The sequence below is a fragment of the Capricornis sumatraensis genome, chromosome 6 (genome assembly GCF_032405125.1).
Source record: "Capricornis sumatraensis isolate serow.1 chromosome 6, serow.2, whole genome shotgun sequence".
Classification (NCBI taxonomy): domain Eukaryota; kingdom Metazoa; phylum Chordata; class Mammalia; order Artiodactyla; family Bovidae; genus Capricornis; species Capricornis sumatraensis.
In genome coordinates, this window is record NC_091074.1 from 79,762,611 (window position 1) to 79,775,824 (window position 13,214).

Below are 13,214 nucleotides of genomic sequence, written 5' to 3' on the forward strand. Positions count from 1 at the left end.
GCCAGAACTGTGTCTGAGTGTCTCCTCTGGAGGTATGGGTCAGCAGTGGCCGGCTGCAGGGGCTATGGGTATGGCAGACCTGGTATGGCATAAGCCCTCTTGGAGGTGGTCACCATTAACCCCACCATAGAACCACCAGAACACACAGGACTGGGGAAACAGACTCTTGGAAGGCATGAATAAAACCTTGTAGGCACAAGGACCCAGGAGAAAGGAGCAGTGACCCCACAGAAAACTGACCCAGACATGTCCATGAGTATCCAGGAGTCTCTGGTGGAGGTGTGGGTCGACGGCAGCCTGCTTCAGGGTCAGAGGCACTGGTTGCAGCAGTAAGTGCACGGGACCTTTTGAAGGAGGTCGCCATTATCTTCTTTACCTCCACCATAGTTTGGCAACAGGGAGGGAACACAGTCCTTCCCATCAACAGAAAATTGGATTAAAGATTTACTGAACACAGCCCCACCCATCAGAACAAGACCCAGTTTCCCCCTCAGTCAGTCTCTCCCATCAGGAAGCTTCCTCTTATCCATCAGAGGACAGACAGAATGAAAATCACAATCAGAGAAAACTAACCAAACTGATCACATGGACCACAGCCTTGTCTAGCTCAATGAAACTATGAGCCATACCATGTAGGGCCACCCAAGACAGACAGGTCATGGCGGAGAGTTCTGACAAAACATGGTCCACTGGAGAAGGAAATGGTTAACCACTTCAGTATTCTTGCCTTGAGAACCCCATGAACAGCAGGAAAAAGCAAAAAGGTATGACACTTAAAGATGAACTCGCCAGGTTGGTAAGTGCCCAATATGCTACTGAAGAAGAGTGGAGAAATAACTCCAGAAAGAAGAGACGGAGCCAAAGCAAAAACAACACCCAGCTGTGGATGTGACGGGTGATGGAAGCAAAGTCCGATGCTTTAAAGAGCAATATTGCATAGGAACCGGGAATGTTAGGTCCATGAATCAAGGCAAACTGGAAGTGGTTGAACAGGAGAAGGCAAGAGTGAACATAGACATTTTAGGCATCAGTGAACTAAGATGGACTGGAATGTCTGAATTTAACTCAGATGACCATTATACCTACTACTGTGGGCAGGAATCCCTTAGAAGAAACGGAGTAGCCATCATAGTCAATAAAAGAGTACAGAATGCAGTACTTGGATGCAATCTCAAAAACAACAGAATGATCTCTGTTTGTTTCCAAGGCAAATTATTCAATATCATGGTAATCCAAGTCTATGCCCTGACCAGTAATGCTGAATAAGCTGGAAGTTGAACAGTTCTTTGAAGACCTCCAGGACTTTCTAGAACACTCAAAAAAAGATATCCTCTTCATTAGAGGGGATTGGAATGCGAAAGTAGGAAGTCAAGAGCTACCTGGAATAACAGGCAAATTTGGCCTTGTAGTACAAAATGAAGCAGGGCAAAGGCTAACAGAGTTTTGCCAGAACACACTGGTCATAGCAAACACCCTCTTTCAACACAAGAGAAGACTCTACACATGGACGTTACCAGACGGTCAATACCAAAATCTGATTGATTATATTCTTTGCAGCCAAAGATGAAGAAGCTCTATACAGTCGGCAAAAACAAGACTGGGAGCTGACTGTGGCTCAGATCATGAACTCCTTATTGCCAAATTCAGACTTAAATTGAAGAAAGTAGGGAAAACCACTAGACTATTCAGGTATGACCTAAATCAAATCCCTTACCATTATACAGTGGAAGTGACAAATAGATTCAAGGGATTAGATCTGACAGACAGAGTGTCTGAAGAACTATGGATGGAGGTTCATGACACTGTACAGGAGGCAGTGATCAAGACCATCTCCAAGACAAAGAACCTGGTTACCGAGCAGATATTTACTGTTTACATACCGGGTTTTATTTTCATGACCACAGGCTTTCGGTTTTTATCCCTCATTTGCCTGATATCCAACAGATCGTGAGGATTGCCATTGTGCCGTGGCCAGCAATAGACAAATATCCGAGACCCGCTGCTCCCACAGTCCACCACGATGCCATAGTTCACGTTGGGGTTATTGGTGTCTGTAGCTTCAATGTCAGTAACTCGTGCCAAGTACCTTGTTTAGAGAAACAAACATACTTTTACTGAGACAGTGACTATCCATAATGCCATACACAAATACCAAGTCAGTGATCTCTAAGCTATGTGGCACTGCCACCAGAACATTTCTACAACTGTCAAATGATCAAAAAAATCAAAAGGAAACAAAAAAGTGACGATGATAAAAGTAACCTAAACCAGATACATACTCTTCATTGTTTTAGGTAAGTTCAAACGAGCTCTGAAAAGCAAAACTCTATTTTCCAGCTATCAACAGTAACTGAAAAATCACCTTTAAATGATATCACAGGAGAAGCTTATGCTCAAATCCTCCTATGATGTGGATTTGGTGGTTAATAATTAAACAGTTTCAAACAGTTTAGTTTTTCACGCCATGCTGTATTGGGTACAAAATCCGTTTCCTCCAGCCACATGCTCCTTAAATTCCAACCTAATCCCCAAAGTCTTGAAGCCATAGGATGAAGGTATGGCATACCATCTAGAAAACACATTTTTTTTCCTCCTACCTTTGAAACTTCTTGTCTTTGGAGAGCCGTCCATACTTATTTCGGATTATGACGACAGAAAAGTATAAAAGTGAGACAGCAGCAGCCAGAAGGCTGATGACGATAATCTGGCGTAAGTTGGTGTTCAGAACTCGGGGACACCCCACTGGAGAGATGCTGAAATGCCAGGAAGCAGGAAAAAGACAGGAGATGCCAATCCTGAAATGCCAAAAGATAGGTTTAGCTAAAACAGTTTGCTCCACAGAGGCCTCCCCTCACCTCCACTAATCCAAATACAAGACCTTCACCAGGAGCTGCCCCTATGTTCCTGCTAGAAGGCCTTATGAAGACCAGCTTCTTCCACATTGCTATTGTGCTAAGTAAATTAGCCAAAATTATAAAATCAGATGAATGAGAATTAAGCCCTGATGATTATGACTTTTCTGCATTCCCTCCCTTTCTGGGGAGTATTAGGTAGTTTTTATTTTTACCTTGCCTCATTCCAAAAATAGAATTAGAGATAGTTTATAAGAATTAAGTTCAATAAAGTAAATAAGTAAATGTATAATAAAGCCAGGTTTAAGGATGATGAATTTAGAGCACAAAAAAGCATGTAATAAGGAAAGCCTGCAAAGGTGGCTGAGCATGCTAGCGGCCAAAACTTTGCCGTTACAGTGGAAACATAAGCAGTCCAGGCAGAAGCAGATTCTCTAACAATGAATTCCAGGCCAATCTCTCCCTGGTGACTGCATAAGAAGATGGAAAATAAAACAGTATCTTTAAGAAAGTCCCTGCAATGGTCAATAAATACATTTTGTGTACTCTGTGTTTTTAGAAATATTCCTGAGACATTTCTCCAAATAAACTTTCTTCTCAGTTTATGTCAGGAACAGGCTTAAAATTTTTTTTTGCTGCCTTTGGGATAAATTCTATTGTTTTACAGTTAATCGACACTCTTTCCTTTAAAGAGTGTTTCATGGACTAAAGTATCTCACAGAAGGGGGAGGTAGCCTGCTAACCCAGTGGAATTTTCTATTTGTAGTTTCTGGTTACCATATGGGTTCCTGGGCCACTCTATGGAGTTTATCACCCCTCCCCATATCTCTGAAGCTTAGAGACCTCTCTGCTGTGCTTAATTCAACTGCTCCCAGATTCCAGCATGCATGCCCTTTATGATAACTTACACTAACCCCTGTCGAATCCACCTGGCATGACCACTTTCCTTCTGTGACAGGCACCCCACTGGGGCCCTGGAAGAACAAAAGTGTTCAACAGAAGTGTAACACAACTGAACACATTTCACTTGAGATTTAGATTTTCCTCCCCATGGGGACCTGTTTCTGTGGCACTGAAATCTCGGGTTTTACAGTGCCCATGATTAGGCACCATCACTCACCTCCCCATGCTGATGGGTCAGAGGTCAGGCAAGGCTCTGGGAATCAGTCCTCACACACCATCACCGCAGTCCTACTGGCATTAGAGCCCTCCTATTCTAGGAAGTGGGAAAAATCACAAAGATGGCACACTCCAAGTAAACGTCTACGTTACTTATCAAAGGGGTGCTTAACTTATTATTTTATTTTTTAAATTATGAAAGTATGATAACACATTTACAGGAGACTTGGAAAACACAGAACAAAGTTACATACAGCTCCATTATATATTACAATTAGTAAAAATAAATTGTAGATAAATTTTCAGTTGGAGTTTCAATATCAAGCTCCCAACAATTAATAAAATGAATAAATAGAAAAGTAGAAGGAAACAGGAGACCTGAAACACACCATGGACCAATTCAACATAATTAAGATTCATATAGTTTTTGCACAATAGTAGGATACAAATTCTGTTCAAATTCTCAAAAGGGTGTTTAAATCTAAGCATACGTAAACTGGTCTGTGATCCGAGCACTGGAGCTCTTAGCAGGGTTTATTCCAAGCAACACACTATTAAGTTAATTTCATGCTGTCAGAGATACAGGCCTAAATCAATAGAGATAATCACAGTCTGGCACTAGTTAATGCTTTCTACCCAAAAGCAAGTCAGTGACCCCAAAATACAGGTCACCAAACAGTCTAAACTGCCTAATGGTGCTGCATGTTAAGGGAGGTGAGGGGTGGGAGGAGGAGGTGGGCAGAATGACTGACTGAATGGGAATCTGAGCTATCCATGCATCTGGTTCATCTAGTAGATCCCTCTTTCATGCACAAAGTCCCAGGTAAGGCACCACGCTCCTAGTGAGTTCTGTCACTTCCCAGTGGCTGCCACTCCTCCACCCGAGACCTCATATCACAGACAGAACACGGGTCTAAGCAAAGGCTTCCTTCCGACTTGCTGGACCCAAACGACAAGAGACAGTGGGTCTCTTTCTTGGTCTTGTGGCCCTGCTTCACTGCTCCCAGGCTCTCAGGACAGCTGTCTCCCCTAGTCTGCTTCTTAGCTCTTGATCAAGACCTTCTCAGGACTCTCCACGTCTCGGTGCCTCTGCACATCCCATCTGTTCTGTTTCCTGTAGGTTTCCTGTCTTGGCTCCAATCTCTCCTAACCCTAATCTCTGTTACTGGTCATCTTCACTTATTGCCTCAATGACCCGATAGCTGACAACTAACTTTCTCCACCCCAAGCTTCTTCTCTAAGTTACAGATACATATCTTCCAGCACCTACTGATAACCCCATCTGAACATCGTGCAGACCTGTGAGAAACACTTCTGAAACTGAACCCTTTCACTGTGGCCCCATTCTGCTCCTCCCATGCTCCTCCTTGCTATCTCAATCCCCTAAACACTCAAAGCAGAAAACTAAGGAGCTGGGCCTGACCCCTCCCTCTCCTTCATCCTCCAGAGCCAATTTCTTACAAAGTCCTTCCATTTCTTTCTCTTTTTTTGGAGGCAAGGAATACGACTTTATTTGGAAAGCCGGCTGACCAAGAAGATGGCAGACTAATGTCTCAGAGTCTTTGAGTCCTTCCATTTCTTTAACCTCAGTTTCTCTAAAGTCTGTCCCTTTTCTTGACACTTTTGCCTGAGGTCTCTTTCTTATCTCTTATTTTCACCCGGCCTATGTGGACAGCAGCCCAACTAGTCTGTCTCCCACCTGCAGTCTCAACCCAGCAGCTACCCAATCCCTTGCTAATAGCTTCAGGCAGATTCTTCATCATAAACTGACAGCCACTGTCCCTGCTCAGGTCCAGGAGCCTGGTAATCTTGTGCTGGGACTCCTCCAACGGCTCCCCTCCCATGTAAATAAAGGCCAAAGGCTGTACCCTGACTCCCAGTCCAATGGGACCCCCACCTGCCACTGCTCTGATCCTCTTCCTTTCTCACTCCACCCCAGCCACACTGGCGTCCTCGCTGTCTTCATCCACGCCAGGTGCTGTCTGGTCTTAGGGTCTCTGAATGTGCTGCTCCTTCTGGTTATAAATAATCCATACGGCTTTTTTTTTTTCACTCCCTTCAGACTTTTACGTGATGGCACCTTCTCAAGGCCTGCCCTGGCCACCCAATCTAAAACTGCAAGCTCTCCATCCAGCTCCCAACCCTGAGTTATTTTTTCTCCTCAGTGTTTATGTATTTACTAACTTCTTATACAGTGCCAGGCCCTGTTCAAATGCTTTACAAATACTCATCTATTCCTCCTATCAATCTCCAAGGTAGGTACTATTTGCATTATATTTTATAGATGAACAGAGAGGCTAAGTAATGTGCCTGAGGTCACGTTGCTAATAAAAGTGATTCTAAATAAAAGAGCTGAGATTCAAGCATGTGAATCCATACACCTAGCCACACAGTCTTCTAACGAACTGGGTGTGTGTATGTTTGCATTTCTCTTGCCCATATGTCTCCTCTTCCCAAATGCAAGCCCCACAAGGGGTCAGATTTAGGTCTGCTTGGCTGGTGGCTGCATTCCCAGCATGGCAACCCCTAGGAAAGAGCCTGGCAAGAAGTCAAGCTGCAGAGTTCTGTGATTCAAAAAGGTTACGAACTTACACATAATCTTTCCAACAAGCAGGAATAATGATAACCTCCCAACTTTTCTCTCTCACTCAGGAAAATGTCCTGTCTTTAGGATGGTAAAGGAGGTCCCACTTGATCTAGCCTTATGCTATTCCATACAGCAGCCACTGCCATGTGTGGGTGAAATAATTAAAATTAAAAATTCAATTTCTCCAGGCTCCAGATATAGAAAATAAACTAAGTAGTTACCAGTGGGGAGGGAAAAGGAGGGAGAGGCAAGAGAAGGGTAGGGAATTAATAGGTACAAACTACTATGTATAAAACAGACAAGCTACAAGGATATATTGTCCAGCACAGGGAATATAGCCAGTATTTTATAATTACTATAAATGGAGCACAGTCTTTAAGAATTGTGAATCACTGTGTTGCACACCTGAAACTTACATAATATTGTACATCAACTCTTTCAATTTAAGAATTATATTCTGGGTAAACAATAACTGTTGTATGTAACAATCTTTATGTGTATAGATGCTTTTTTAATGAATGAAATAAAATGTATTTAAAAGGGAGGGAATCAGTTCAGTCTGTCAGCTGCACAAGCCACACACAGCCTCTGCCTCAGAAGGCTTGTTCTGGCCCCTGGCTATCTTTCTAGTCTTATCCCCTGACTGACAGACTAGCCAGACCAGTACTCTGTACTCCGCCATACTAAACACGAGCTGAGGGCCCCTGGAATGCTCCCATCCCTCTACATTTGTAGAATGGCGCTCTGGCTCTGGTCCGTCTGTTGGTGCTCCTATGTGCTTCTCAAGCTGCTGGTTCAGCATGATCCCTCTGGGAGGACTTCCCTAGTCCTCATGTCCTTAGAGTACTGGCTCTGTACAGTAGTCAGCTACAATGCTACGCTTATGCTTCACTTTCTCATTACATGGTAAGCCCCTCAATGGCAGGAACAGCCTCTTATCCCTCTGTTTCCACAGTGACCAGTGCCTGTCACAGAAGTGACCAGCAACTACTGCTTGTTTCATGGGTCGCTGGGACCACGAGACATAAAGATGAATCAGATATGGACCCAGCCCTTGAAGAATTTACAATGAAGAAGAGGGAACAAAACATACACACAAAGATGTTATAAAATAAAAAGGATTAATAATGCCTACCTGGGGGCATTATTACCCCCTACAGGGTAAAATCACTGTAATTAGTTTGGGTTTTGATATGGTGTCTATATTGTACCATGTACCCTAAACTTAGGACAAACAGTATTTGTGATTTAAGAGATCACACGAAATGGGAAAAAATGCCAATATAAATATGTTTTATGTATTTTTATATCTACTTTTAGTATTTGAATAAGGTGAGATTACTACAGCATACCTTTTATTAGAATACCAATGGCTCAAAGATTTAAATATCAAATAATTCACAAAAATGTAAGATGAAAATGTAGTATTTATCTAATTCCAGAATAGGGAAGATTTTTCTTCAAGTGACATCAGTGTCTCAAACTATAAATAAAAGACATCTACTTATGAGTTTAAGACTTCTGAGAGTTAAAAATATGCCTTTCTCAAACACACAAAGCTTGGGGAAATTACATGCAACATACATGACGCAAAGTAAATATCCCTTACATACAAAAAATTTCTTATAAATAAAAAAGAGAAACACTGGAACAGAAAAATGAGCAAGGACAATTGGAGATGAACAGAATAAGAATTCTGAATGAAGTCAGAATCTAACTTCACTGGTATTTTGAGAAATATAAATAAAAACAAGGTTTTATCACTATCAGTTGGCAAAGACTAAAGTCTGATGATACTATGCTAACCAGTGGGAGGCGAAAAGGTTGTGAGCACCCCTGGAGAGAATCTAAATATATACTCATACAGGTAACACATGTGAAAATTTTAAACATGCTTACCCTCTGTTCTACCCGTCATAGCAATTTGTCTTCAGGAAATAATAAGATAAATTCACTAAAACACATATAAAGATGTTCATCATAGTATTATTTAGAATAGCAAAACACTGTTACTAAGTGCCAAAATGCCTTTTGGCGGTGGGTTACATTAAACACGGCCCACGTATGCGATGGACTACAGTGTGACTATTAAACATGCTGACACACAGAGGGAAGGAGAAAAGAGAGGACATTTCAAAAGAGAAATGCACTGTAAGGATGCACCACAGCAAACGTAGGAAATGTTATTTAATCTAGTGTTTGTCTTAGGACTTTTTTTTTTTTCAAATATGTGATGACCATGAGGATAAAAAGATATTTTTATAAGTTACAAAATTTGTGTTTAAAGACAGAAAATAGGACAGCTTATAAATTGCTGAAATAATTATGTTCATTTAGGACAATATTTATTTAGTATTACCCAGGAGACAACAATATGGTAATGTGATCTTCAAATGTAAACTCCAGTTGTATTTGCAGCTAAGAATCTTGGCACCACAGTTTAGGAAGGCAAACTCAGCAATATTACGTAAAACTGCCATGATTTTAAAAGGCCTAAGCTGTGTGAGACCTATCACCAAAGAGATGCATTAACTTGCATGATTTCAGGTGATGGGGCCCCATTCAGCAGAACATTTCTTAAGAGAATGAGGTACATTAGGTCCTGAGTCAAAATCTTTCTCAGTCAGTCTCTCCCTGACAGTCCTACGCGAAACAGTGAAAACAATACCAGTCAACTGCAGAGTGAAATGGCTCCCATGGTGAAAAATGCAGGATGCAGTGATACAGATATTAGCAAATACTGAAACCACAGGCAAACAAAATTGCAGACAAATGAGACTCCGGAAGAGCTAGACCTCTGAGTAAGATGCTAAGATGACACGAGAGTGCTGCAAAACAGAACGATATGAGTAGCGAAGGGTTACAAAAGGTCTTGGAAAAATCAAAAGATCATCAACAGGCAGAATTCCGTAAGGAATGACTGTGTCGGTGAGAGTGAGAGGCTGAAGTAAGGATGCGGTGTGGCACTCAGTTGTGGGAAAAACACATCAAAACAACTTGCTTTGTTCATTAAGAAGAATGTATGGTAACAAATGTTGGCAAGAATGTAGAAAAAGAGGAACTGTGAGCATTGTTGGCAGAATGTAAATTGATGCAGCCACTAAGGAAAGCAGTATGGAGGTTCCTCAAAAAATACTGGAACTACCGCACGATCCAGCAATCCCATTTCTGGGTATTTTTCCGTAGAGGACAAAAACACTAATTTGAAGAGATATATGTACACCTGTGTTCACAGCTGGATTATCAGCAATAGCCATGATATGGAAGCAGTCAAAGTGCCCAACAGATGGATAAAACAGCTACGGTGTATGTGCATATAGTGAAATATTACTTGGCCACAAAGAAGAATGAAATCTTGTCATTTGTGACAACATGGATGGACATGGAGGGCATTCAACTTACATGTGAAATCTAAAACACAAATGAACAAACATCACAAAATACAGAGACAAACATACAGAGAGCAAACTGGTGGTTGCAAGAAGGGTAGGGAATGGCAGGAGGAGAGAAATAGGTGAGGAAGATTAAGAGGTAAAAATTACAGTTACGAAATAAATGAGTCACAGGGATGAAATTTACATATACAATTCAGCCAATAATATTGTAACAAATTTGTATGGTGACAGAGGGTAACCAGACTTATGTTTTTTACACATTTTTTGTAATGTACAGGGTTATCGAATGTACATATATAGGATTCCCTATGCTGTGCACCTGGAACCAACACAGTGTTGTAGAGCAATTATACTCCAATTTTTTTAAAATAAGAGAGGGGAGGAAGAATGTACATAGTTGCATTTATGATCTACATTTTCTTCATATTTATTTTACATTTTACATTTTATTTTTCAATAGCAAGTCCTAACCAAACCTCTCTTGCCTGGAGAATCCCAGGGACGGGGGAGCCTGGTGGGCTTCTGTCTATGGGGTCGCACAGAGTCGGACACGACTGAAGTGACTTAGCAGCAGTAGCAGCAATCAAACCTCTTCCTTACCTCTCACCATTCACTTGCAACTTCTGGTCCCCATTTTAAATGATCTCTTTTCTGGTCACACTTTTCCCTGCATCACCTCTGTAGCTTCCTGGATCTGCAACTCTGACTTCCTTCAAGTTTCAGTTTCCCTATTATCGCAAACTCGTTTAGTCTAAGTTTGGGCTCACAAACCTTTGACACAAACTAATGCCCCTTTCCAAATTCCCCAGGTCTAAGAGGAGTATCACCATGAATTGGGGCTACCTGGTTCTCAACTCTGATTCCCAACTATCTGTATGTTTTAAGTTTATGTTGGTCATCAGGTCCTGCCAATTCTTCCTCAAAGAGTCCACACATCTAAAATGACCACAGCAGACACTGCTAGCTCACAACAGATCTCTATGTGGAAGACCTTTCTTTGGAAACACTTCTTTGTAAAACACTACCTTCACAGTATGACCAGCTCAAGACTCTCCCAGTGCTTATGGGTCAACAACTTCCCTGTGTGGCATCCCTGAGAACTTTCATCCATCAAACAGTCTCATCTTAAAAAAAAAAGAGTATAGCTGATTAACAATGTTGTGTTAGTTTCAGGTGTAAAACAAAATAATTCATTTGTACATTTACTTTATCTATTCTTTTTTCAACTTCTTTTCCCAATTAGGGTGGTATAGAATATTAAGCAGAGTTCCCTCATCTTATTTCGCCAATCTGTTCTCTTCTTGCTCCAGATAACATCTCTCTACTCTAGAGATGCGGGTTGCTCCTCTCCCACACAAGCTGTTCTCATTCTTACCTTGGGCCTTAACTTAAGTCACTTCCTACTAACTCTTATGTCCTGCTCACAATATTACAATTTTCTCAAAGCACAGGTCAATATTTTTCTTTGCCAAGATCTGATCTGTAATACTTCTGTTTTCCCACACTCAATCTTCTCTGTATTTATGTGTAGTCTATTTTAAATAAACATGCTGAATAAAAATGTAAAGAATATAAGTACCTAGATCAACTTTTGTTTCTTCTTTCCAGGCTATATACACAGGGGTGAGATCACGTAGTTCTATGAGGCTTGGAAGAATGTAAACCATAGATTCAAAATGCAACAAATACAAGTGATAAATCAATATTAAGGTGGACAATGAAATCAACAAACTACTTAGACAAATTAATGCTCCATTTTGTAATTCTGCTAATGTGTCAAAACAGAATGAACAGACCTGATACCAAGACATGATAACATTAAATGTAAGATAACACAAAGAATATGATTCTCTTCGGCCTCTCCAAGCCTAGAAATTATTTTCATTACACAAAACAGAACACACTAAAGACTTCAATATGACATTAAACTAGGGATTTGAGTCTCTCATTTAGAGTTCTTTAATAACCTAGCGTATCTTCTAGCATGGAAGTTCCTAAATTGAGAGGCATCTCTTTACTTTGCTACTAGTGCCAAATGTTCTCTGAACACGCTTCATACTGGTGTTCCTCCAACTGGGGTCTGAGGAGCCCTGCGGGTTCTGAGACAAACTCCAGAGAATGAGTGAACATCTTTTAAAGGTGTTCACGCATTACTCAAGTTTGAGAAACATAGGTCTTACCATCACTTTATCGCCCAATTAGCTCTATTTTCTCAATAAAGCTACTTAGATTCAGATTTTAGAGAAATTTAAAGCATGAATCATGGTAAAAGCAGAGCAAAGCAAAAACGATGCTGACTTGTAAATGTCATGACCAGGTGGCAGGTAAGACCCGCAGGGTCCTGAGTGCAGCATCCTTTTCCCCAGCCAGGTCCCTCCCTAGTGCGGGCCAACCCGGGCCCACTACTTGTCGGAGAGGAAATCAACGCGGTCACTGGAGCGGGTGCAACAGCACGGTTGCCAGCTTTCTCCCGCCAGGGGCTGGGGGGAAAAGCACCTGCAGCCCAGGGTCACGGGCGCTGACGGCGGGCGCCCGGAGGCTGCCGAGCGGCCCGGGCGGTGGGAGCCACTGGCGCGGGGAAGGCCCCCGGGGCAGAGCGGCAGGTTCGCGGCCTCGCCGCCTCGTTGGGCCCCGCTCCAACCGTCCCCACTTCGGCCACCCACCCTCCCCCTCATCCGCGCCAGAAAGGCCGCCTCACCTGCTCCGCTACGTCCGACTCGGCGGCCGGGGCTCCCGGGAGTGGGGACTCGCGGGTGGAGCGCATCACGGCCACCGCGGCGAGGCGGTGCACGCAACGCCGACACGACTTCCCGGGAGGGCAGGGGAGGTCGGGGGGGATAGCCTCCCAGGAGCTCCGCTCCTTTCCGGTAGCGAGCCCGCCACTCCTCCGCCACCCGAGTCACGTCACTGGGAGCGCCGGGAGCGCGCACGCCGAGGGGCGGGGCTTGTGCCTGGGGGCGGGGCCTGTACGTGATGACTGGCATCCGCGGAAGCACAAGGAGGAGTCCGCTGCGAGCACAGAATGTCAAAAGTGAAAGCGGCAACACGAAAAGTAGCCCGTACGGCGGCTTGGATACCGCAGATCGTAGCCCTTCGGCTTTCAGCAAGTATCAGTGTGCTCATGACACATTTATCTTTCCTTTGTGCTCTTTATTATTATGGACAACAGCACTTGAAAATTTAACTGGGCACTTCTGCTCACTTTTGCTCAATTTTGCCAGTAACTATCTCTGTTTTACAGGTGGACAAACGAAGCACAAA

The 13,214-nt window shown here is 42.8% G+C and overlaps 1 protein-coding gene across 1 annotated transcript in view; it reads right to left on the minus strand.

Annotated features, from left to right (window-relative positions):
• Positions 1 to 12,774, minus strand: part of ENTPD4 (ectonucleoside triphosphate diphosphohydrolase 4) — a 36,925-nt gene extending 24,151 nt beyond the window's left edge. The window contains exons 1-4 of the mRNA XM_068973507.1: positions 12,652 to 12,774; positions 3,973 to 4,068; positions 2,598 to 2,795; positions 1,881 to 2,086 (exon numbers count right to left, since the gene is read on the minus strand). Coding sequence (XP_068829608.1) covers positions 1,881 to 2,086; positions 2,598 to 2,795; positions 3,973 to 3,980 — 412 coding nt within the window. The 5' untranslated portion in view covers positions 3,981 to 4,068; positions 12,652 to 12,774. The remainder of the gene's footprint in view (positions 1 to 1,880; positions 2,087 to 2,597; positions 2,796 to 3,972; positions 4,069 to 12,651) is intronic.
• Positions 12,775 to 13,214: the final 440 nt, after the last annotated feature.